The sequence below is a fragment of the Panthera pardus genome, unplaced genomic scaffold, assembly GCF_024362965.1.
Source record: "Panthera pardus isolate Hobbes unplaced genomic scaffold, ASM2436296v1 HiC_scaffold_2, whole genome shotgun sequence".
Classification (NCBI taxonomy): Eukaryota; Metazoa; Chordata; class Mammalia; order Carnivora; family Felidae; genus Panthera; species Panthera pardus.
Window position 1 is genome coordinate 147,474,062 of NW_026526765.1, and position 25,617 is coordinate 147,499,678.

The 25,617-nt window shown below is 42.5% G+C and overlaps 1 protein-coding gene across 3 annotated transcripts; it reads left to right on the forward strand.

Moving 5' to 3' along the window:
• Window positions 1–299: 299 nt before the first annotated feature.
• Window positions 300–25,516, forward strand: ZNF454 (zinc finger protein 454). 3 transcript variants are annotated; one of them, XM_019469662.2, is made up of 5 exons: window positions 300–424; window positions 1,461–1,558; window positions 4,276–4,402; window positions 4,820–4,909; window positions 20,941–25,516. In XM_019469662.2, exons 2-5 carry the CDS (start codon window positions 1,526–1,528, stop codon window positions 22,254–22,256), a joined length of 1,566 nt encoding a protein of 521 aa, XP_019325207.2. In that variant the 5' UTR covers window positions 300–424; window positions 1,461–1,525; the 3' UTR covers window positions 22,257–25,516. The 3 variants fall into 3 exon arrangements, with proteins under 3 accessions (XP_019325207.2, XP_053763532.1, XP_053763533.1); XM_053907557.1 differs by lacking the exon at window positions 300–424 and adding an exon at window positions 509–840; XM_053907558.1 differs by lacking the exons at window positions 300–424; window positions 1,461–1,558; window positions 4,276–4,402; window positions 4,820–4,909 and adding an exon at window positions 19,891–19,910.
• Window positions 25,517–25,617: the final 101 nt, after the last annotated feature.

Below are 25,617 nucleotides of genomic sequence, written 5' to 3' on the forward strand. Positions count from 1 at the left end.
TATTTCAGAGCTGAAGCGGACGCTGACTAGAACAGAACCAAAGTCGCACGAGCAGGGTAGCGCACAGGGAATAGCTGCGCTAAGGAACCGTGACGCCCTCCGCCGTGGCCCCCGGGAAATGTAGTTTCAGCACTGAAAGCTGCCAGTCGTGGTGTTGAAGGGCGAGGCCGTGTCTGCGCAAGCGCGCAATATCAGTTTCTGCGCTGGCCGCCGCTTCGCCCTCTGGGAAGTGGAGTCTGGGAAGCCAGAAGGTAGCAGCCCTCTGACTTGCGGGTGTTCGGCTCCGCAGCTCCCCGGGCAACGCGCAAGCGCAGTTCCGACCCGGGCTGCCAACTCCAGCTCATTGTGTTCCGCCTGCGATGTGGCGGTTGCGGTTTCTCGCCACGGGCAGTGGCTCTTCAAAGGGCAATCCGGTGGTGACCAGGCACGGTGGCCAAAGCCGCGTCGGAGAGCGGGCGCGGCTGGGGGCGGGTGGGGGGAGGGAGATGGCGGTGTTCGGGGCCGGGGGGAAAGGGCGGAGGGAAGGCCGAGTAGGTACGGGTCGTAGTCCCTTCTGGAGGACGCCGATCTGATGCCCTAAACTTACCGGGACGTAAGGCTGAGGTTTGATCCTAAGAGGAAAAGGGAGGATGGCCAGGTGTGGGCTCTTGGTTTTAGAGTCCGAGTCTGCAAGTGCATGTACAGGAGGATGCAGTTAGGGCCTCTGCGTGGGTCTCGGAGCCGACTCCAGGAAGCCCATTCTACCTGCAGGGGTGGATGTCCCCAGGGTGTTTCGGAGCCCTGTCTGCGAACTCTCCGAGACCGGGGCAACCGCAGCAGCGGCTCCTTGGGAGCCAGAGGGTGGGTTGTATGAAAGAGATTCCTAGCCGCCTACCCACCCCCCACCCCCCATCCCCCCACCCAGCCACACAAATACACTGCTTCTCGCCCACCTTTGGCTCTTTGTCACCCAGACTGGGTCCCTGAAGGGGAGAGGCCTGAGGTGAGAGAGAAGGACTTGGCCTGAGAGGCCTTGACAATGAAGATCCAGCCTTCTTACCTTGCCTTTTGCGGCAATCCTTCACTCCCCTCCCAGGATTAGGCAACCTTCCGGACAGGAGAGAAACTTCTGTTGAGACCTCTCAGGGCGAAGGCCAGAGGGTGGGTAGAAAGATTGAAATCTGGAGGGTGACGGGTGCTTTCTGCAGGGAACAGCCAATGTATTTAAGATACGGGAGGGAAAATGTGGAGGATTTGATCCAGATGCTGAGGGAAGGTGTCGGGGCGGGTAATGGCTGCATGGGAAGGGATTCCCTTTGCAGCAGAGGCCAGCAGAAGTATCCTCAGAAGGAGAGAATTGGGAGCTAATAGAGACTAAGAATCTACTGCTTCAGGGTAACAGAATTCCTAGGATGTGAATGCTCCCAGCCTCACTCAGGACTGTGGTGTGATCTCTTTTAACCCAGTTTTCCTCATAACAGGTGTGTAGAAATTTCTCGCTTAGGTCCCACTCTGCCAGTCCCTAAAAGGGCTTATCAGAGAAGGAATGGCTGTCAGGCGCCTGCCAACCATGGTCCAGGTGAGTGGGGAGTTGCTCTGGGGTTCTCCCCCTGAATTGCCTTAAAAGTTTTTTTTTTTTTAATTTTTTTTTAAATGTTTATTTATTTTTGAGACAGAGAGAGACAGAGCATGAGCAGGGAAGGGGCAGAGAGAGAGGGAGACACAGAATGTGAAGGAGGCTCCAGGCCCTGAGCTGTCAGCACAGAGCCCGCCATGGGGCTCGAACTCACGAACTCTGAGATCATGACCTGAGCTGAAGTCAGACGCTCAACCGACTGAGCCACCCAGGCACCCCTTAAAAGTTTTTAATGTAGAGGTTTGAAGAGTATGGGCTTGCTTTTTGTTGTTGGTTTGTTTGGTTTTTTTACCCTGACCAGGACCTTTTCTCTTAATCCAGTCTCAGATGGAGGCCTGACCCTGTTGCCCTTTTTTCCCTGGCCCCCATGTTGGGCTCATCCAAATGGGTGAGGGAGCTAAGTCACTTGTTCAAGTTCACATTAATGACACACCCTGTAATCTGTACTCTTTCCATTAGCAAGGAAGAGTAGGGGTCCAAATGGATTTTTTTTTTATGTTTATTTTTTGAGAGAGAGCAAGCCAGGGAGGGGCAGAGAGAGAGGGAGAGAAATCCCAAATAGGCTCCACACTGTCAGTGCAGAGCCAGATGTGGGGCTCGAACCCACAAACTGTGAAATCATCACGTGAGCCAAAACCAAGAGTCAGACACTTAACCCACTGAGCTACCCAGGCTCCCTGGGGTCCAAAGTGGTTTTAAAGGTAGTACCTAACACAGGAGTTGAGTGAAGAGAGAAATTAGAACACTTTCTCGGGGAAGGGACTTACTCTTTTCTTTTTTAATGACATACATTTTTTATGAAGTCATTCAAAAGATACATTTTCAATTTCAGTAAGTTACGAAAACACTTAGAGCAGGGCCAGCCTTCTTAGAACAAGGATATGGACTCTACCACTTTGAAGGAGATAACCTTCATTTGAATTTATAAAATCTGTTGACTATGGTGAAATCATTCTAATTCCCTCACGTGTTTAAGCCTGTCCGGAGCTGGAATCCTTGGCAGAAAACACTGGAAGAGGTGAGCAGCTGGTTGAAGGTGCTGTGTTCAGTCCCGTCATGGCTCACTGGCTGTTCACCCTGCTCCTTCCGGTTTGACCTGTCCCTTAGCACCCATCTCTGGTACCACTTTTTTCTTGAAGCCTATCTCTGTGGTGCCAATCCACTGTGATAATTCCCTTCCCTGACCCTTTCCTCAAATGCATTGTTGGTGTCACACAATTTATTTCGTATTTATAGGCTGCCTTACTTTGGTTGTCATTCAGTAGACCTGTATTAGGAATGTAAAATGTGCTGGGTATTATGTTATTATGACAGTGATGAAAAAGTACACAGTGGTCCCTGACAAGTTGGTTCATGGGTTCAGTCCAACAGGTGTGCAAAGCTCTGGGTACAGGTAATGAAAACCGAAGTCAGACTACCTTAAGCAAAAGCAGGCCTGTACTGGAAGGATACTGGGATTTCTCCCAAGTATTTCTCCACATGCAAGGAAACGACTGGACTTATTAGGCTATGGAGGTAGGGTCTACAATAATCAAAAAGTCCTTTCTCTGGGACCCTTGGCTTTCTTCTCAGGGCTTCTGTGTAACTCTTTCTCAGTGCACACCAGCTCTCTTGGCTTCTCAGCCAACAGTTTCTAAGGAAGGCGCTCTTTGTGATCAGAGGGGACAGGGTCACCTTGTCCAGAATGCATGTTTCTATGGGAACCGTGTATATGCCTGGGGGTGAGCAGCTGAAGACAAGCAGGTGTTGGCTAAGCAATGTATAATAGGGGCTGGGTACATGGGCTGTGTTCTAGAAGACATGCCAGGAAGACAAGAGAGATGTGGAAATTGTCCATAGCTGCTCGGAGCGAACAGTCCAGTGGGGGAAGCCGAAAGTAAATGAAAACTCACAATAAAGCAGGACAGTGCTTTGCTGTGCCTGCACCAGTGATAAAGGGGTTGAAGAAGGCCATGCCCAGGAAGTAATGTGGAGGCTGAGCCTGAATAGGATTTGGTCGTGGGGTAGGGGTGGAGGCAGGGCTGGGCAAATTGAGGGAGATGGGAGAAAATGTTCATGTCAAAAAGGACAGCAAGAGGGTGCCTGGGTGGTTCAGTCAGCTGAGTGTCCTGACTTCAGCTCAGGTCATGATCTCACGATTTGTGAGCTTGAGCCCCACATTGGGCTCTGCTCCTACAGCTTGGAACCTGGAGCCTGCTTCGGTTCTCTCTCTCTCTCTCTCTCTCTCTCTCTCTCTCTCTCTTCTCCCCCTCTCTTTCCCTCTCCCCCCCTCCCTCCTCCCCTGCCCTGTTTGTGCTCTTTCTCTCTCTCTCTGCCCCTCCCCCCGCTTGTGCATGTACTCTCACTCTCACAAAAATAAACTTTAGAACTTTATTTAAAAAAAAAGGGAACAGCAGGTCTGAAGTCTCAGTGCTGAGGAAGCATAGAAGTATATCTTCTTCACAGTACACGTTTCTGCAAAGCAGGAAACAAAGTCTGGTAAAAGCCCGGCCCCTAGGAGCCCCTGAGGAAATGCTCATGTTGTCACAGAGCCCCAGCCTGCTCTATGCTAACGGTCCTGCAGACCTCAGCCAGCTCCTGGGGCCTGCCAGGCTCAGCATTTCTCAGAGAGCCATGGGAGGGGTAGCCGCAGGTCACCAGGGATGGGTTTGCTGTTACAGGAATCAGTGACCTTCAAGGACGTGGTCGTGCTCTTCACCCAGGACGAGTGGGCACAGCTGAGCCCCACTCAGAGGGCCCTGTACAGGGATGTGATGCTGGAGAACTACAGCAACCTGGTCTCGCTGGGTAAGCAGGGGCCTCCGAAGGCTTATCTTCACATTTAGGGATCTCTTTCGGACCCTTATAAACTCTTAAACTGGTTCCATCCAGAACACTGGACTGGGAGTGGGCTGATTGAGGATGTTATCTTCAGGGCACTGCATGCCTACCCCTGGTGTCCCAGGTACATGACTTTTGTTGGAGTCTAAGTGCAGATGCTTCAAAGGTGACTAGGTTGAATCCTCTCTCCCTTTCAACAGGGAGAAGGACATGGGACCAGATTGTGTTGGGCCCCAGCCATCTTTTCTTCCTCCTGGGAATTCATCTGTCCCCTGGCCTTCCTATTGGGTCACCTTTTCCAGGAAGTCCCCAGGACCAGATCTCCTTGCAATGATATTATCGCTGGTATGAACAGATGTGGTCTCTTTTTCCCCTCAAAAACAGGACTCTTAGGACCCCAACCAGATGTGTTGTCCCAGCTGGGAAAAGGAGAAGAGTGGGTGCTGGAGGACACCTCGGCAGGCTTCTGTCTTGGTAAGAACCATGCACGTGGGGGGCTTCAGGAGGAACTCAGCAAATATTCCAGGCCTGTGGACTGAGAAGCAACATCTTTTCCCTTCTTGTTCACCTCAGCATCTTGTTGCCCTGTGGGCACATGGACCCTCCCATCTGTGAGTTTTCTTCTCTCCCTATTTGGCATAGTACAATAGCCTCCAGTTTGGAAAAAGTGTCCATTGTAATCTGGGCAGCTCCCCGCATGCCACACTCACGTGTCCTTTTGTCTCGTTTAGCATCGAATGGTGAAGTCTGCTCACCGACGTTTCTCCAGTGACGGTTACACACAGCAGGGCATCTTCTGGTCATATGGGCCAGTTAACCACCTGCCTTCTGAGGCAGCTCTTCTAGCTAACCATTGCACACTTCTTCCACCGCCTTCATATCTGTGCACCCATGTGCACATATATTCAGCCAGTGTTTAATTATTCTCTGCCTTTTGCCAGCACCACACTGGGTCGTAAGCACCATGAGAGTGAAGCCAGGCTTATATCACTCTCTTGGCACTTAATAGGTGGCATAGACTTGTAGCCTTTGGATACAGAGAACATGACAATTAAGTGGTTTCTGCTTGTCTTAAGGAGCCCTTTAGGTCTGGTAGCTTAAGAGCAGGAACAGGGGTGCCTCTCCTTGCTCCTGAATATTCTAGAGAGCATATTGCCTTATCCAAGACGTTACGACATTTCACTTTTAGCTAGCATTTTATAGGCTGGAAAATGTTCTTATTTTACTTTTATTATTTTTATTTTTATTTTTATTTTTATTTTTATTTTGTTTTTTGGGGGGTGCCTGGGTGGCTCAGGCGGTTAAGCGTCCGACTTCGGCTCAGGTCATGATCTCGCGGTTCGTGAGTTCAGGCCCTGCGTCGGGCTCTGTGCTGACAGCTCAGATCCTGGAGCCTGCTTGGGATTCTGTGTCTCCCTCTCTCTCTGTCCTTCCCCCACTCGCGGTCTGTCTTTCTCTCAAATAAACTTAAGTAATAAAAATACATTTTTTTAAGTTTATTTTCAGAGAGACAGAGACAGTGCAAGTTGGGGAGGGGCAAAGAGAGAGAGGGAGACAGAATCCCAAGCAGGCTCCATACTGCCAGCGCAGAGCCTGACACAGGGCTCGATCCCACCAACCATGAGATCATGACCTGAGCTGAAGTTGAGATGCTTAACTGACTGAGCCACCCAGGTGCCCTTGGAAAATATTTTTTTTAAGCCTTTGTCACTGATTTTTCACCCAGCAAAAAATGCAGGGATTTATAGCCTACACTAAATAACTACACCTGAAATGTCTAGGACCCAGTCTATTATAGAATTTAAATGTCTTAGCTCTAAAACTCAGTTGTCTAAAAAAAAAACCATCTTCTAAGTTACTCCAGTAGCATTCTGAATTTGTATGTTATGTTATAACCAAGCTAAGGCATTTTTAATATTTCATTCTGTATTGTATAAGCAGTGTTCTAGCAAAATAAAAGGGGGTGGGGATTTAAAAGAAATTCATCCACTGTCCCACCACTCTGGCCTAACAACATCATCCATTCTTTATTCATCGTTACAACTAGTTCTTTATTGTACTTGCTAGGGGTGGGAGGGGATTAGGAATATGAAGGAGTTTCATGCCTAGAAGTCAGGTGTGGGTAATGATATGAAAAACCAGGTGGTCATGGTTCAGGCCCTCCCAGGTGCCTTTCCCAACCCTCTGGGTCTAGCACCTTGTGTTTCTGAATTGCCTGGACATCCCAAACCTGGAGCCGATTCATGGGGGATGACCAGTGGCTAGCCAGTCAGACATGGAAAGAAGTGTTATTTTATGTTTCCCAATAAAGTTTTACAGCTGTTCCTCTCATTATCTATTGAAGACATATTTTTACTTTTGAATAGAACCATCTTCTCTTTTGTTCTTTAACCAGAAATTGCTGCTACCAAGAGGTGGTAGTCCTTTCCAAGTATTTATTGCCCTCCTTTGACTCTCTGATTATTATTCTTAAAGTGTTCATTAGATCATTTTTAATTTGGGTTTTTCTTATTTCTGTTTCTCTTGATAATGACTATGACTTCAGAAACCATATGAAACAGTGGTATTAGGTTCATCTCTCATTTTGTAGGAATTGGATCTAGAACTTGTCCATTTCTGCACCAATTACCATTGGTTTAGAACAGACACTTTTCAGTTGTAATGCTTCTGATAGATTTTATCCCCTCTGGGCCATGAGCTAGTGGAGGGAGAAGAGAGCTGGCATTTGAGCAGCTGGGACCATCACTGTGCTGGGTGTTTTCTGAGGGAGTTTATATGAACTGCCCCATTCAGTCCTCACAACCTCTGAGGGAAGTATGATTAACTGCACTTACAGAAAACCAAGCCTCAGTGTGGTTAGTTCATTTGGACAGATTTAATGTTGCCGTCTCCTGGCAAGTCAGGATTGGGGTGAAGCCATCTGGCTCTCAAACTTCTTTTTTCCCCTTCTCCAAAATAGCTTCAGTTACCCAGAAATTGTTTACTCAGTAAGTCTAAATAAAACTACCTGATCCCTTAATTTGGGTAGTGTGTTAATAACTTCCTACAGTTTGTGTTTGTTAATCTGTTTAGATTTCTTTCTGTTATATCAGTTGTACATTTTTACCAGTTAGTTTTAAACTGTCTTTTTTTTTAGCCATGAAGCGTATTTGTTTACAATTGGCCATAGGATTCATCTATAATTTTAACACTTTATACGATGTCCTCTTGCATGTTTCCAATTTTATCTGCTTCTTTTTTCCCTATTAAATTTGCTGGAATTTTTTTTTTCAGGGAACCAGCCCTTACTTATTACTCTTACAGGTTGTTATTTTATTTCTACACTTGTTATTATTTCCTTGTTTTACTTAAAATAAACATATTTTGGAGCACCTGGGTGGCTCAGTCAGTTAAGCATCTGACTCTTGGTTTCAGCTCAGGTCATGATCTTGCAGTTCGTGAGATGGAGCCCCAAGTAGGGCTCTGTGCTGACAGCATGGAGCCTGCTTGGGATTCTCACTCTCCTTCTCGCTCTCTCTGTCCCTCCCTGCCTCGTTCTCTGTTTCTCTTTCTCAAAATAAATAAATATACTAAATAAAATAAAATAAGCACATTTTGCTTACTGTACATTATATACACAAAAGAGAATATGTGGTATTTTTTAAAGTTTGAAGAAAAAAGAAATGACACCCATATCCCACTGTCCAACTTAAGAAATAAAACGTAGGGGCACATGGGAAGTCCAATATGCCCTGTGTCATTGCCCCTTCTCCCTTCAATGTCAGAGAGAGACACTAGCTTGAATTTTCCACCAGCAGCTCCTGCGCTGTTCTTCATGGTTTTACCACATTTATCTGGAGCCCTGAGCAATGTTATTTAGCTTTGTGTGCTTTAAAGTCTGATATATGGGGACACCTGGGTGGCTCAGTTGGTTGAGTGTCCGACTTTGGCTCAGGTCATGATCTCGCAGTTCGTGGGTTCGAGCTCCTTGTTGGGCTCTGTGCTGACAGCGTGGAGCCCACTTCAGATCCTCTCTCTCTCTCTGCCCTTCCCCTACTTGTAGCTCTCTCTCAAAATTTTTTTTAATTCAAAAAAATTTTTTTAAGTTTGATATGTGTATTGTACAGTTTCCACAAGTTGGTCTTTTTAAACCCTTATTGAGATGTGTACTTCTGCACTTTGATATTCCTTCAATGATGACACCTTAAATTTATCCATTCTGTTGCTGGTAGACCTGTGGGTTGTTTCTAGACTTTGCTGTTTGGAATAATGCAGACTGAATGTTCTTATACATGTTTCCTTATATACACGAGCCTTCACTGGGAGTCTTTTTAAGGTGTATGCACAGGTGTAGAAGTAGTGGGCTTAAGGGTACATGCTTCTTCAGCTCTTCGAGACTGTTCCAAATTCCTCGTTAAGTTAGTTGTTCCAGATTATACTCACAGTTCAGGCAAATTCATGTGACTTTACTTTCTTGCCAAAATTTGGAACTGATAGACTTTTAAAAATTCTCCTAGCCCCATTCCTGCAAACTGGTATCTCCCTGTGGTTTTGATTTCCATTTCCTTGTTTACTCGTGAAATTGGACGTCTTTTTGTGTGTTGATAATTTGTGCTCTGAGACTTACATATTCATATTCTTTGCCCATTTTTCTATTATAGTTCATCTTTTTCTTAGTCATTTGTAAAAAGTCCTATTTATTCAGGAATCAAATAAGTGTGTCACTTTATAGCTTATCTTTTTCTTTGTTAACAGAAGTTCTTAATTAACAAAGTAAAATATATCAGTCTTTTGCCTTAATGGTCTTTATCTTCATGCTTTTTGTGTTGTGTTTAAATGATCTTTCTACCCTTAGATCCATTAGGGAAGGACTTGGTTGAATGGAAGCATGAATTTCTAATAATATTCAACTTTCATCTTTTTTTTTCTTTCTGTTGAAGTCTTGTGAGAGGTTTGCTTTTTAACAGACTTTTTTTTTATGTTTATTTTTGAGAGAGAGAGAGAAAGAGAACAAACAGGGAAGGGACAGAGAGAGGGGGAGAGATAACCCCAAGCAGGTTCCACACTGTCAGCACAGAGCCCAGTGTGGGGCTTGAACCCCACAAACCGTGAGATCATAACCTGAGCCGAAACAAAGAGTAGGACAGCTAACTGACTGGGCCACTCAGGTGACCCTTTAATAGACTTTTTAATGAATAAATGTTTGACTCTGCTGGTCCTTTCTATTTTATATTGATCTATTCATTGATTTTTATTTATTTATTTATTTATTTTTTTTGCCCAGTATTTCTGTCTTTTGACTTCATTGGAGTTTATTCTGTTCTTTATTTTTAGTAGTAAGTTTTATCACAGTAATGCACACATTTAATGAAACTACAGTTTTTATTACAAAAAACAGTGACCCTTTTCCCTATTCTCCCCACTGGAGAGGTAGCCACTTTTCTCTTCTTTTAGCCGATTATTTGGCGTAATTGCTTCCAAATAATGACATTTCTGTTATCCCTAACCTAAGAGTTCCCTCTGACCTCTTTGCGGTTAACTCCCCGCCCCCTGCTCCTGCCCCATCCCTAGGCCCTGGCAACCAGTCATCTGCCTCTGCCATGCTGAGTTTATCTTCCCAGGATTTTATGCAAATGGGACTCTACAGCATGTTCTCCTCTGTGTCTGACCGTCACTTAGCAAAGAAGCTTCGAGATTCCTCCTTGCTGTTTCAGATGTCAGTAGTTCTTTGCCATCACTGAGTTAGCACTCTGTCATCTGGAGATAGCACTGATCATTCATCACTGGTGAACATTTGGGTGTTTTCAGGCTTTGGCTAAGGCTGCTGTGAACATTCTGGTACAGAGGTTTATGTAGATGTCTTTTTTTTTTTTCAGTTTGTTTATTTATTTTGAGAGAGAGAGAATAGGGGAGGGGCAGAGAGAGAGGGAGACCGAGAGAATCCCAAGCAGGCTCTACACTGTCAGCAAGGATCTGGATGCAGGGCCCAAACCAAAAACTGCGAGATCATGACCTGAGCTGAAGTTGGACTCTTAACTGACTGAGCCACCCAGATGCCACTGTGTGGATGTCTTTTAGTTCATATGCTCTTGGTGGACATATGTTTTCACTAAGGGACGTGCCTAGAAGCAGGAAACCTGGGTTTATAGAGTTTAAAAGCATACTTTGCCGGGGCGCCTGGGTGGCTCAGTCAGTTAAGCATCCAATTCCAGCTCAGGTCATGGTCTCATGGTTCATGAGTTTGAGCCCTGTGTTGGGCTCTGTGCTGCCAGCTCATAGCCTGGAGCCTGCTTTTGGATTCTGTGTCTCCCTTTCTCTCTGCCCCAATGCCTGCCCCCCCCACCCGCTGCCCCCTGCTAGTGCTCTGTCTCTGTCTCTCTGTCAAGAATAAATAAAACATTAAAAAAAATTTTTTTTTAACTATACTTTGTCCTTTTTTAACATAGGACAATGCAGCTAGGTTAACTTAGCCCACCCTGAAGTGACCTGGGCCTTGATGAGAGCAGATTCTGTGTGCTCATATCTTCAGTGGGTCCAGTCTCTCCTCACTCAGTTCGTCTTCAGTGTGGTAAAACTTGGGTGCGTTTGACTCCTCTCTTGATTAGATGAGTGTTCTCCTATAACACTAAACATTAAGAAGACAAATACTCTCTTATATATAGATGATGTGTTATTATTATCACAGTTGAGGAGAGGCTTTAATAGATATCACAATTCAAAGAAAGCCGGCAATTGGTTATTTTTGGTGACCCACAGTATCTTTTTTGAAAACCATCTGCCAGATCTTTTTAAGCAAACATTTTTTGAATACCCAGAAAAATACACAAATTTTAAGTGTAAAATTCAGCACATTTTTGCAGTGTAAATATTGTATAACCAGCACTTCTAAAAGAAATAGAATGTTACCAGCATGTTAGAAATCTCCCATCCCCTCTATTTCTTTCTTTCTAAAGATAACTACTACCCTGACCATAGCTTTGTTTGGCCTATTTTTAAAGCTTATATAAGTGGAATCATACAGTATGTGCTCTTCTGTATCTGGCTTCTTTCCTTCAGCAGTATGTTTGCCATTCATCCATGTATAGCAGTGGTTTGTTCATTCTCATTGATGTACAGTATTTCACTGTGTAAACTTACCATTTCTATTTTCTACTGTTGCTAAACATTTGATTTCTAGCCTGGAGCTATTATGAATAGTACTGCTTTGAACATTTCTATAGGTCTTTTAGAGAATATATGTATATATTTCTCTTGGGTATATAGGTAGGAGTACTATGTTCATGAGTATGAAGGCTTTAGTAGACACTGCCAAGGAGTTTTCCAAAGTGGCTATCCTAATCTGTTCCTCAACCAGCAGTATTTGAGGGTCCCCAGTATTGCCATTTAAACATTTCTTCTGCCACTCTAGAGGATATATGGAGTACCCGGTTGTATCTCAACTTATGACTGATGAAATTGATCATCTTTGCTATTTTTTTAATGTTTATTTATTTTTGAGAAAGAGAGAGAGACAGGTCATGAGCAGGGGAGAGGCAGAGAGAGAGAGAGGGAGACACCAGAATCTAAAGCAGGCTCTAGGCTTTGAACTGTCAGCACAGAGCCTGACACAGGGATCACACAAACTCACAAACTGTGAGATCATTACCTGAGCCAAAGTCAGATGTTCAACCAACTGAGCCACCCAGATGATCGGGGATCTTCTTTATTTTTAATCTCTTTAATATTCTCTTTTGTAAAGAATAAGTCTTTCCCTTTTTATATAGCTGTCTGATCTTTTCTTAATGATCGATAGGGTTGCATATTTGGGATTTGAGTCGTCAAATGTCATGTATGCAAATATATATACTTCCCACCTTGAATAATAGTGTCATTTGATAAACAAGTTCTAAATTTTTAAGATAGTGCAGTTAATCAGGATATGGGTTTTTGTGGTTTTGTTTTTCTTTTTGTCCCTTGTGGTTAATGCTTTTTGTGTTCTATATAAGACCTTTAAGGCCATGAACATCCTTGTTTTCCTGTAGCAGCTGTATTCTTTCGTCTTTCATACTTAGTTCTGAACCCAACGTGGAAGATTTATTGTTCGTTTCTCATATGGTATCCAGTTGACCCAGGATGGTTTACTGAAAAGACTATCTTTCTCCCGCTGTATTGCAGTATTTCCTTTGTCACACATATGGCGAATACATTGTGCATGAGTCTGATTCTGGGTTCTGTAGTCTCTTGCATTTGTCTATTTGTACATAGGTCTGTTTCTAGACTATTCTGTTGCATTCTTTTTTGTCATATCTTGTGCCAATACAATAATGTCTTAATTACTCTAACATTATGATGAGTCTCACACTTGATGATGTAAGTCCTCCAGCTTTGTTCTTTTGTTTGCTTTCAGAATTTTTGAATTGACTTTTCAATTTCCACAAAATTCCTGCTAGGATTTTAATAAGAATTGGCCTGACTCTGTAGACTAAATGGGAAGAATTGGTAGTATGCCATTTTGTGACTATGTTGTATCCCTGTATTTGTTCAGATTTTCTTTATAATTTCTCTGAAATTTTTTGTTGATTTATGTGTATAGTTCTTGCACATCTTTCACTATATTTATAAGTATTTTTTTGTTTTTGATACAATTACAAATATCTTTTGAAAGTTTTCCAATTAATTGTTGCTGGTATATAGATGGACTATTGGTTTTATATATTGATCTTACGCCCGGCAACTTTACTAAGTTCCCTTATTAATTCTAATAGATTGTAGATTATTTTGTGTTTTTATATGAACATAGTCATATTATCTGAGAATAATGACATTTTAATTTTTTCTTTTCCGATTTTCTTTTCTCTTTCTTTACCTTGCACTGATTAAGACTTTTAATAGAATGTTAAATAGAAATTGTGATAATAGGCATTTTTTTTTTCATTTCAGTCTCAGGAATGTTTTCAATATTTTATAATTGTTATGTTTGGTGTAGAATTTTTATAGATACTCTTTATCAGATTAAGAAGGTTATGGGGGCGCCTGGGTGGCTTGGTCGGTTAAGCGTCCGACTTCGGCTCAGGTCATGATCTCACGGTCCGTGAGTTCGAGCCCTGCGTTGGGCTCTGTGCTGACAGCTGAGAGCCTGGAGCCTGTTTCAGATTCTGTGTCTCCCTCTCTCTCTGCCCCTCCCCTGTTCATGCTCTGTCTCTCTCTGTCTCAAAAATAAACGTTAAAAAAAAATTAAAAAAAAAAAAGAAAGTTATGTTCTACTTTACTGAGATTTTACCTAGGTATTGAATTGGGTCAATTTCAGCCTCTATTGAAATAATGATGTGATTTTTTTCTCCTTTATTTTGTTAATATGGTGAATAACATTGCGTGATTGAAATGTGAAAACAACGTTGAAATTTCAACTTACTCGTGATCCATTATCCTTTTTTATATCACGGTTTTGTATTCCTTTTGCTGATACTAGGTTTAGGAATTTTGCATCTATGTTGATGAGAAAGAATGGTCTGCGATTTTATATTTTTTAAAAGTTGTTCCCATCTTGGGGTACCTAGATGGCTCAGTGGGTCAAACATCCGGCTCTAGATCTTGCCTCAGGTAATGATCTCACGGTTCATGAGATCAAGCTCCGCCCTGCACAGGACTCTGTTCTGACAGCACCAGAGTCTGCTTGGGAATCTCTCTCTCCTTCTTTCTCTCTCTGCCTCTCCCTGCTGCTTGTGTGCATGTGCTTGCTCTTTCTCTCTCTCTCTCTCTCTCTCTCTCTCTCTCTTTCAAAATTAAGTAAATAAATAAGTAAAGTTTTAAATTGTTCTCACCAGGTTGTGCTAACTTAATAAAACCAATGAGATATGTTCATTCTTTTCATTTCTCTGAAAGAGCTTGTGTAAGATTGGTGTTATTTCTTTCTTAAATGTTTAGACAAATTCACTAGTGAAGCTATCTCTGGCAGTTTCTTTGTGAGAAAGTTTTAAATTGAAGATTCCATTTGTTTGATATAGGACCATTCAAATTTTCTGGTTTTTGGTTTGGTTTTGTTTGGGGTGTTTTGTTTGTTTGTTGTTGGTTTTTTGTTTTTTTGGGGTTTTTTGGTCAGTTCTGGTACATTTTACCTTTCCAGGAATTTGACCCATTTATCTAAATGGCCAAACTCATTAGCATAAACTTTCCTCATTATGTCATTGTCATATAAGTCTCCATGGAATCTGTCCTGATTTCACCTTTATCATTATTGATATTACTAATATGTGCCTTCTCTCTGTTCTTGATTAGTCTTTTTTTTTTTTTAAGTTTATTTATTAGAGAGAGAGAGAGAGCATACACGCATATGAGCTGGGGAGGGACAGAGAGGGAGAGAGAATCCTAAGTAGGCCCTGCACTGTCAGCCTGATGTGGGGGCTCAATCTCAACAACCATGAGATCATGACCTAAGCTGAAATCAAGAATTGGACACTTAACCAGCTGAGCCACCCAGATGCCCCTGTTCTGATTAGTCTTGATGGAAGTCTTTAGAAATGCATTGCTTAATTTAGAAATATCTGTGGATTATTTAAGTATCTTTTTGGTGTTTTGGTATTCATTGCCAGCTTAATTCCATGGAGTTCAGAGAACATATTCTGAGTGACCTCAGTCCTGTGAAATGTGTCCATACTGCTTTACAGCCCAGTATATAGTCAGCTTGAGTAAATGTTCTGTATTCACTAATAATATATATTCTGTCATTGTTGGGTATACTGTTATCAGGTATACTAATTAAATCAGATTTGTTTTTTGGATTGTTGAGATCATCCCTATTCTTAAAGGTTTTATTTCTGAGATTTTGAAAGTGGTGTGTGAACATTTCTTACTAGGATTGTTAAGATTTCTGTTTTTGCTTTTCATTTTCTCAATTTCTACTTTATACATTTTGAAGTTATGTGCAAATGTAGATTTATTTACATGTTCCTGGAGAACTGTCCCTTTTGTCAGTATAAAATATCTGAAAGTCTCTTTCTAATATTGCAAAGTTTGTCTGAGTATACATGTATTACCATTCTTGTGGTTAGTGCTTACATGATAAATCCTTTTCATTCTTTTCTATATTTTTCTGTCTATATTTTTGGTATTTCTCTTCTAATAGGCATTTAGCTGGATTTTTTTCAATCTAGTCTCACAATCTTAGTTTTTCAATAGAATATGTAAACCAGTTACTAATATGTATGAGATTGGATGTCTGTTATCTTACTGTTTTCTATTTTACTCACCTGCTTTAAATTATCTTTTCCATTTTGCTTTCTCTTGAATTAACTTTTTATTATTTGATTTTCATCCTGTATTAGCTTGTTAATATATATTTTTTTAGCTACTAGACTTTATTGGTAAGTCTAATTAGTAAAACCAGCTTATTGTTATACAAAATAACTTTTTACTTTTAATAATTCCCAGACCATGCTAGTACCTTAAAATATTAACTCTGTTTTCTTTCACCTTTTGTGTTATTTTTGTTATGTATATCATTGCATATATATTTTCAACCTCTCAAGACATAATTATTGTGTGCGATAATACTTCTATGTATTCACGTACTTTTTCTTTCTCTCTCTTTTTTTTTTTTTTTAACGTTTATTTATTTTTGAGACAGAGAGAGACAGAGCACGAATGCGGGAGGGCCAAAGAGAGGGAGACACAGAATCTGAAACAGGCTCCAGGCTCCGAGCTGTCAGCACAGAGCCCGATGCGGGGCTCGAACTCACAGACTGTGAGATCGTGACCTGAGCCGAAGTCAGCCGCTCAACCGACTGAGCCACCCAGGCGCCCCTCTCTCTTTTTTTTTTAAATTTTTTAATGTTTATTTATCTTTGAGAGAGAGACAGAGTGCAAGTGGGGGAGTGGCAGAGAAGGAGACAGAGGCTTCAGGCTCAGAGCTGTCAGCACAGAGCCCAACACAGGGCTCAAACCCATGAACTGTGAGAGCACGATCTGAGCCGAAGTCCTATGCTTAACCAACTGAGCCACCTAGGTGCCCCCATGTATTTACTTTTTCTATTGCTTTTCATTCCTGCTTACATTTCCAGGTTTCCACCTGGGATTTTCTTATGCCTAGAACACTCTTGTTACTGTTGTTGTTTTCTTTAAATATGGGTCTGCTGGTGACACATCTCTGTTTTTATTTATATGGAAGTATCCATTTCATATTCACTGTGCTTTTTTTTTATTAAAAAATTTTTTTTTAACGTTTATTATTGAGAGACAGACAGAGCACGAGCAGGGGAGGGACAGAGAGAAAGGGAGACTCAGAATCTGAAGCAGGCTCCAGGCTCTGAGCTGTCAGCACAGAGCCAGACGCAGTGCTTGAACTCAAAAACCGTGAGACCACAACCTGAGCTGAAGTCAGACACTTAACTGACTGAGCCACCCAGGCACCCCTCATATTCACTTCTTAGGGATATTTTCTTTCTCTTGAATTCTGTTTGGCAGTTATGTTCTTTCAACACTTCTGATGTTATTTCATTGTCTCCTGGCTTCATTGTTTTTGTTGAAAAGACACCTGTCTTGTTTTTTTTCTCCTTTAGAAGTAATGTATTTTTTTCTCTCTCTCTTAAGCAACTATCAAGATAAACTTAGTGGTTTTCAGTAGTTTTACTGTGCTGTGCTTAGGTAGATTTTCTTTGTATTTATCCTGCTTGGAATCCCTAGTGCTTCTCACATTCATTTTTTAGCCCTTTTTTTTTTTTCAAACAGTATTTTTGCCCTTTTCCTTCCCCTATTCCAGAACTTGTTACACATATGTTCAGTCTCTTCATCATGCCTTCTATGCTTCTTTTTAATTTTTTTCTGCAAGTTTTATCGTAGATATTTTCTGCTTATGTATTTTTCCAGGGCACTATTGCTCCCTTCTGCTATGTCCAATATATACTGTTAAATCTATCCGTTCAGTTCTTAATTTCAATTATTTATATTCTTCAGTTCTAGAACTTTCATTTGATTCATTGGTTCCAATCTGCTATTGAAATTCTTATTCTTCTCTGTTTTGTTGAACATATTAATCACACATGTCTTAAAATCCATGTCTGGTAACTTTGGTATCTGAGTTCTGTGGGTCTTTGTCTATTATCTGTTTTTTCTCTTGACTTAATTTCTTAGTATTCCTGGTACATTTGGATTGAATCCCTGATACTGTATTTGAAGGACTGAAGAGGCTCTGGGTAATGTTCTGTTCCTCCAGAGAAGATTTGCCTTTTTCTCTGGTGGATAGCTACTGTGCAAGGGAACCACCTTAATCCAAGCAGGAACACATTACCTGGAGATTGGGTTGCAGTGTTTCTAAAGCTCTGCTTATCTCTTGTTTGCCCTTGCAGCCCTCCAGGAGTGCCAACTGAGAATTTCACATGTATGACCACCAACCCCTTCCTTGGAAGATCCTGATCTCAGTTTTTGGCTCCATAGTATATATTTTTTTAATGTTTATTTATTTATTTTTGAGAGAGAGTGTGGCCAGGGGAGGGGCAGAGAGAGAGGGAAAGACAGAATCCAAAGCAGGCTCCACACTGCCAGTGCAGAGCACAGTGTGGGGCTTGAACTCACCAACCGTGAGATCATGACCTGAGCCAAAGTCAGACACTTCACTGACTATTGGCTCCATAGTATCTTAAGACTAGAAAATTTTGAACTTCTCTATAAGGAAAAAAAACCCCAGTAATAATTGGGATTACCTCTCTATTTCCTTTCTCTTCCAAATATTAGACTATCAGGTTGGCCTTCAGTGACATCTGATGCCTTTAGACAGAGTTTTTGTTTTTCAGTTAAGATTTTCCAGTTGTTTTCTGCAGGAATGTCTCCCACAGGCCACTCTATCAGGTCCGAAAGTGAAAGTCACCCCTTAAAACCTTAAGATTTGGCAGTCCTGGTGTTTAACTGACCATTCTTTGTTTTGAGCAACGATGTATTATTCTGAGCTCACCAGGACTATAGCTTTAAAATGCACCTGTTTAACTTTCTTTTCCAGATAAGTAAAGGAATTTGTTTTGTTTTGTTTTGTTTCATTGATTATAGCTCTTTGTAGATTTTATGGAATGTTTAGAAAGAAAAAAGTGATGAGGGAGGCTTGTTCTTGATAGATTTCCCAAGAATTTACATCATTAATGTATAGTGCCTAGTTCTTATCATTTCATTTCTTAGCACAGAGTCTTAAATAGACTTAACAAAACAGGCAGATATCTACAAATACATAGGAAAATTGGTGTGCAGTCCAGAACACTGCTCGTTAATACAGGTATACCTCATTCTATTGTGCTGTGCAGATATGCATTTTTTACAAACTGAAGGTTTGTGGCAATCTTGCATCGAGCAAATCTATCAGTGCCATTTTCCAACAGCATATACTCACTTCATATCACTGTGTCATGTTTTGGTGATTCTTGCAATAAAATTTGAAAAATTCTGGAAAGGATTCACTATTCTAGATACCATTAAGAACATTCATGGTTTATGGGCAGAGGTCAAAATATCAACATTAGTAAAGGAGTTTGGAAGAAGTTGATTCCAACCCTGGTGGATGACTCTGAGAGATTCAAGACTTCAGCAGAGGAAGTAACCACAGATGTGGTAGAAATAGCCAGAGAATTGGCATTAGAAGTGGAACCTGAAGATGTGAGTGAATTGCTACAATCTCATGATAAAACTTGTACGGATGAGGAGCTGTTTCTTATGGATGAGCACAGAAAGGGGTTTCTCGAGATGGAATCTACATCCTGACGAGGATGCTGTGAAGGTTGTTGACATGACAACACAGGATTTAGAATGTGACATAAAATTAGTTAATAGAGCAGTGGCAGAGTTTGAGAGGATTGGCTCCCAAGTTCGAAAGAAGTTCTGTGGGCAAAATCCTGTCAAACAGCATCTCCTGCTACAGAGAACTTGTTCCTAAGAGGGAAGAGTCCTTCGATGCAGCAGACTTCATTGTTATCTTATCTTCAGAAATTGCCACAGCCACCCCAGCCTTTGACAATCATCATTTGCAGCCATCATTTTTTTCTAAGTTTATTTATTTATTTTGAGAGAGCATGAGTGCGCATGCAAGCATGGGGGAGGGGCAGAGAGAGGGAGGGAGAGAGAGTCCCAAGCAGGCTCTGCGCTGTCAGCGCGGACCCCAACACAGGGCTTGATCTCACAAAATGTCTTGATCTCACAAAATGTGAGATCATGACCTGAGCCAAAGTCAAGAGTCAGACGCTTAACTGACTGAGCCACCCAGGCGCCCCAGCAGCCATTATCATTGAGGCAAGACCCTCCACCAGCAGAATGATTTCGCCGAAAGCTCAGATGCTGGTTAGCATTTTTTAAGCAAGAAAGTGCTTTCTAATTATGGCATATATAGTGTTTTTCTGGACATAATGCTACACCACTTCATAGACTGCAGTATAGTGTAAACGTAGCTTTTATTTGCACTGGGAAGCCAAAAAATTCATTTGACTCACTTCATTGCAATATTTGCTTCACTGCAGCAGTCTGGAAGCGAGCCTGCAGTATCTCTGAGGTATGCCTGTATCATGAAACCAACATGCAGAATTTGTCTGTGGGGAGAGGATCACACATGGGGCCATGGCTCATATCCCAGTAATGGAGTCCATTTCTAGTGACTGTATTCTCATTTCCCAGGAGTCAGGGCCTCACCCTCCAGCACATACCTGGTTTCTCCTGGTAGATTTGCTGCTTTGTTCCTAATTTCCTGCCCTCACATATACAACTTCATGGTACATTTTCCTCATATAGGTGTTACATATAGGTTTGAAACTTTGTGTCCTCACTAGCAGGAGGAGGTCCTTCCTAGATGAGTGTTTTACACATCCGTTTTATTAGCTATCTGAATGCTAAGATAAAACATTAAAATGTTGCTTTTAGTAGTTATGGGAGTCAGATTACTTTACCAAGTGTTGACCTCCAGTTTCCCTGGTTTCTTAAGGTCACATCTGGGTTATTTTAAAGACCATACCACTGAAATAGATAAGGTATATTTTTTCTTATCTGTTAGCAGAGTGTGGTCTGTATAGGTTTTTTGTGAGGCATAGAAAGTCAAGTAACTTCTCTGTAATCTGAGTATTGTACTCAGGATCCCAACCCAGGCCTGTGACTTCTCAATCTAAGCTTCCAAGCTATCCTGCTTCGTACATTCATTACACATTAAATCAACCCACATCCTGTTTACCTCTTTTTTCCTTTTTTTTTTTTTTTTAATATTTATTTTGAGAGCAAGGGAAGGAGAGTGAACTTGTGTGAACAGGGGAGGCGCAGAGAGAGAGAATCCCAACCAGGCTCCACGCTGTCAGCACAGAGCCTGACATGAGGCTCAATCTCACAGACCACGAAATCATGACCTGAGCTGAAACTGAGTCAAACCCTTAACTGACTAAACCAGTCAGGTGCCCCTCCCCTTTCCTTTCTTATCTTCACTTCAAGAAGCCTTCAAAACTGCAGCCTCTTTGTTAGCATTATAAATCTTCTCATCTTACCCCAACTAGGTGTTTTACCAGGATAAAACAGATTTTTTTATGTTTGATGTCTTTCAGACTGGATGACTATGCCTGTGAGTAAGAAATCTACTCCCAAGGCAGATATTCCTGGAGAAGACTTGGATCGGTGGATGGTAAAGGAAAGATTTACTAGAGACAGTCACTGGAAATATGATGGCCTGCTGGAATGGCAGCATGGAGGCCAGGTGGCTGTCACTCACCAGAAAACCCCCTCTGTGCTCAGTGACCAGGGGGGTGATGAGCCTGGGAAGCACTGCACCGAGAGCTCATCTTTTGTTCCAAGTCAGGGATTGCAATCTGGCAAAAAAGTCTTTGAGTGTAGAGAGTGTGGAAAAGTCTTCACTAAGAGTTCGACCCTTAATAAACATCAGAAAGTTCATACTGAAAAACTTAATGCAAATCGGAAAACTGTTATTAAAGAGAAACGATATGAATGTAGAGAATGTGGGAAAGCCTTTCACCAGAGTACACACCTCATCCATCACCAAAGAATTCACACTGGCGAGAAACCGTACGAATGTAAGGAATGTGGCAAGGCCTTCTCGGTGAGCTCCTCGCTTACTTATCATCAGAAAATTCACACCGGAGAGAAACCTTTTGAATGCAACTTATGCGGAAAAGCTTTTATCCGAAATATACACCTTGCACACCATCACAGAATACACACTGGAGAGAAACCTTTTAAATGTAACGTATGTGACAAAGCCTTTGTATGCAGGGCACATCTTACCAAACACCAGAATATTCACAGTGGAGAGAAACCCTATAAATGTAACGAGTGTGGGAAAGCCTTCAATCAGAGTACAAGTTTTCTTCAGCATCAAAGAATTCACACTGGAGAGAAGCCCTTTGAATGTAATGAATGTGGAAAGGCCTTCAGGGTGAACTCTTCCCTTACCGAGCATCAGAGAATTCATACTGGAGAGAAACCTTATAAGTGTAGTGAATGTGGGAAAGCTTTCAGGGATAACTCATCATTTGCTCGACATCGGAAAATTCATACTGGAGAGAAACCTTACAGGTGTGGTTTGTGCGAGAAAGCCTTCAGGGACCAATCCGCCCTAGCCCAACATCAGAGAATTCATACTGGGGAAAAACCATACACATGTAATATATGTGAGAAAGCCTTCAGTGACCATTCGGCCCTTACTCAACATAAGAGAATCCACACTAGAGAAAAACCTTACAAATGTAAAATCTGTGGGAAAGCCTTTATTCGAAGCACACACCTTACTCAACATCAGAGGATTCACACGGGAGAGAAGCCCTATAAATGTAATAAATGTGGGAAAGCTTTCAACCAGACTGCAAACCTCATTCAGCATCAGAGACATCATATTGGAGAAAAGTGATATGACTATAGTTTATATAGCAGAGCTTGGAGACTGAATATGTTAATTATTGAATGTACGAGAATCCATTCCAGGAAATAGCCATGAAAGCTTGCCCGAAGATGGTCTTTTTATTCACATTATTGTGGGTTTGAGAATTTAAGAATGGCATGCACTCCTAGTTCAGAACTGCCTCTGTTAAATAGCAGTAGTGTTTTACTGAATTACTGAATTGTGAAATATAACCAAAATGAAGCTTCATTAGCAACACAGAGATTAGTTTATCAAATTTACACTTTGACTATTAAGAGACACTATAAAATGGTAAAAAAATTTTAGGTCGAGAAGCAAAGGAACCAGAGTAAGAAGATGGCCTCTAAGCATTTCACACTACTCAGTTCTCTTATGTAAGAGGGTTTCTACTTTTAATGGAACCCTTTTATTCTCACCAACCCTGATGAAACCCAGTGTAAGAAAAGTGCAGTCACCCATGCATTGGGTCAGGAGTTACTCAAATTGTTTCCCACCTTCTGCTTCAAACCACCTTTTGTCAGATCTCTCTGACTTACGTGTCTACTGGCCACTTAACTGTATTCTCCTTCCAGTACAACTCTGAATGGTGTGTCCCTCTTGATTTACACCTCTTAAGTGGTGACATCATGTCATTTATTGTCACCCCACTTGCCCTTGGGGAATGTGGTGATCTGGCCCCGTACGCAGTCCACAATTCTGGATATTGCACCCAGGCCCAGCTTTCAGAACTTGGGACGCCTGGGATGCAGAGGTTGATCAAACTTCTTGAGTTACCCAGTTCCTCTGGGCCTCAGCATGACTCTGACACTGGGATGGTATCTAAAGCAGGGACTAAGTGTATGGAGACATTACCTTCAATTTGTTCCACACTGTAGTTACCCCACACACAGCAGTCAGGGACAATGCTCCACTTGAGGTGACAATCCAATTACCTCGTGGTGGTCTAGGTCACCTCCCCTTCTGTGACTTGCCATTTCCTGACATGCAACCGACACAAGAAGTCAGAGCCCCAAAGCCAGTTCTCAAAGGTTGACCCACTGTTCCCCCTTGGCTGGCAGTCCTCTGTGTCCACTGTGTTAGAGTATCCTGGTCCCTGCCCTTCTATCCAGTTTTCTGAAGGTATTGACTTGTGTTCACAAAAAAAATCTTTGAATTTCTGCTTTTGCATTTGAAAGTGGGCATTTCCTCTCCATCTGGGTGTCCCACTGTTTAAAGACTGTCCTGTCCTGACAATGGTGAGCTACATGTGGAGTAATTCCATGGGTCAAGAAGTGGTCAACAGCATCATAGCAGTTTCTGGCAGAGCATTGTCCATACCCAAAAGTTTTAGTGATACTCTGGTCCTGCAGGTACAGTTCCTTTACCTTTAGTGCTATCAGTAGAAATCAGAGATAAAGTAACATGTGTGCCTTCAGGCACACAGCTTCTGGTAGCACTGTCCCCTTCCTCACCACGAAGAATGTGGAGCCCACGTGACTGCAGACTGGAACATACCACATCATGAAGATGGAAGGGCAAGTCACCTCTTGTTCTGGGAAGCAGAGCGGCAGGTTCTTGATCTGTGGGGGTGCTCTCCATCAAGTCAGGCAGCCCACTGGCCCCACAAAGGCTGCACCTCGACTCCCAAGTTACAGAAGAGGATAGTCTATATCCTGGCGGAATCAGTGGTCTCCCAAGTTGAAAACAGACCCGGAAGCTTCTAGCGGCTTTAAAGCCTAAGTTCTCTAAATTCAGCTTCTGTTGAATGAAGGCCACTAGTGTGGGCAAGTGATCAGTAACTCATACTTTCTCCCCCATTAGGCTGCAGGTGAAGCAGCATTTTAGGAGGTTGCTTGGAGCTATTTGTACCCTGGGCCACACATGTTCGTCTACAGCCTCACAGGGCTAGCAATCCCAAATTCCACAATAAACTTGGAAAACTGTACTCAAATGCCACAGATCCCTGCCTTTAGTACTGTCCACATGGCCTTCCTGGTCTTAATGATCATCCTCTTAATCCTGGTGAAACATTGTCCAGCTGGGCCTTTTGTTCATTTTGTGTGTTCTTAATGAGAGCTTCTGCCACTTGTCACGTGCCTGCAGCTGAGTCAGGGCCAAGACGTGCTGCCCGTTAAGCGCCTCATTCCTTCCAGTGACGGCTCCAACTGCTGTTCCTGCACCGGAACCTGTGCAGCCTAAAGGCCCTCGATCTGAGATTACTCCCTGCCCTACTTAGTGCTCAGACTTCCCAGCACACCCATGACTGTGCCATCACAAGGTAATGAATGAGCCAGTCTCCCCACACCCTCACCTGGACTATAGAAAGAGAGGAGTCCGAGAAGCAGACCTAGATCCGACCTCCCACATCAGAGCTCTCCTGGCCTACTGTGGAAGTGCCAGTTCCACTCTGCCCAGAGGGAGTGTTTTTGAGAAGAGGATTAGCACCTAGGTGTTAAATTCTTCACTGTCCTGGGCTCCTGTGAACAACCCCTGAAACTGCCAGCTCTTGGGCAATAATCACTCTGATTTACCCTTTGAAACTCCCCGAATGATTTCTTATCAGGTCTTCCTGTCTCCAGCTCGTAGATTTTGCACCTGGGTTCTCCCTCCCCACCTGAGTTGGCCTAGTTCCGTTAGCAGTGTCTGCCCAAGACGTTGCTTTCCTCCTTACTCAGCAACTGCTTCTAGAGGGAATGGGGCCTTGCTTCTCAGCAGATTCAGGCTTCCAGGTTACTGTGCCTGAGCCTTGGAGTCTTGGAACAAAACAGCCCTAACTGCATGTGTCTTTGATTGAGAAAGCAACTTAATTCCTTTCAACATGAATTTAGTCTAAGAGTGCATAGCCTCCAGCTGTCTTCATTCCTCTCCTTTCCTGCCTTATCTCCTTGGTACTCTGTCCTACTGGATTAGCCAGCAAGGCAATGTAGAAACAAAACACTCCACCCTGCTCTAGCCCACAGTAGGAGGGGTCCCAGCTTCCTGGCCCACCTCAACTCCTGCCAAATATATTTTTGGTAATATTTTTGCTTTTAGTATTTTTATACCAGTTCATGAAGGGAGGAGAAAACACAAGGTTTGATTGTTTCCTGTCCCCCACAAACGTCTCCATTGTGTTCATAATGGTCATCCTTGGCAAGTGCCAGGATTTGGTCGTTGGGGAGTGTGCTTCCCCATTCTGTGTGCTGCCCTGTCTACCGCCCCTCACCATTCTTAAAAACTGTTGCCATAGAACATGTCTTTCTGAAAATAAATGAGAAAAATACACAGTGTTCTAAGAGGTACAAACTGCATTTGTGTTGTGTGGTTATCTACTAAGACGTGGCCAGAAAGTAGTGCTTCTGAGTGTTTTTATATTCGTATGGCCGGTCTG

Coding starts and splice junctions, on each gene's coding strand:
- ZNF454 (XM_019469662.2), top strand. CDS start 1,526: ATGGCTGTCAGGCGCCTGCCAACCATGGTCCAG. Junction 1,559..4,275: donor GCCTGCCAACCATGGTCCAG/GTGAGTGGGGAG, acceptor TTGCTGTTACAG/GAATCAGTGACCTTCAAGGA. Junction 4,910..20,940: donor CTCGGCAGGCTTCTGTCTTG/GTAAGAACCATG, acceptor GATGTCTTTCAG/ACTGGATGACTATGCCTGTG.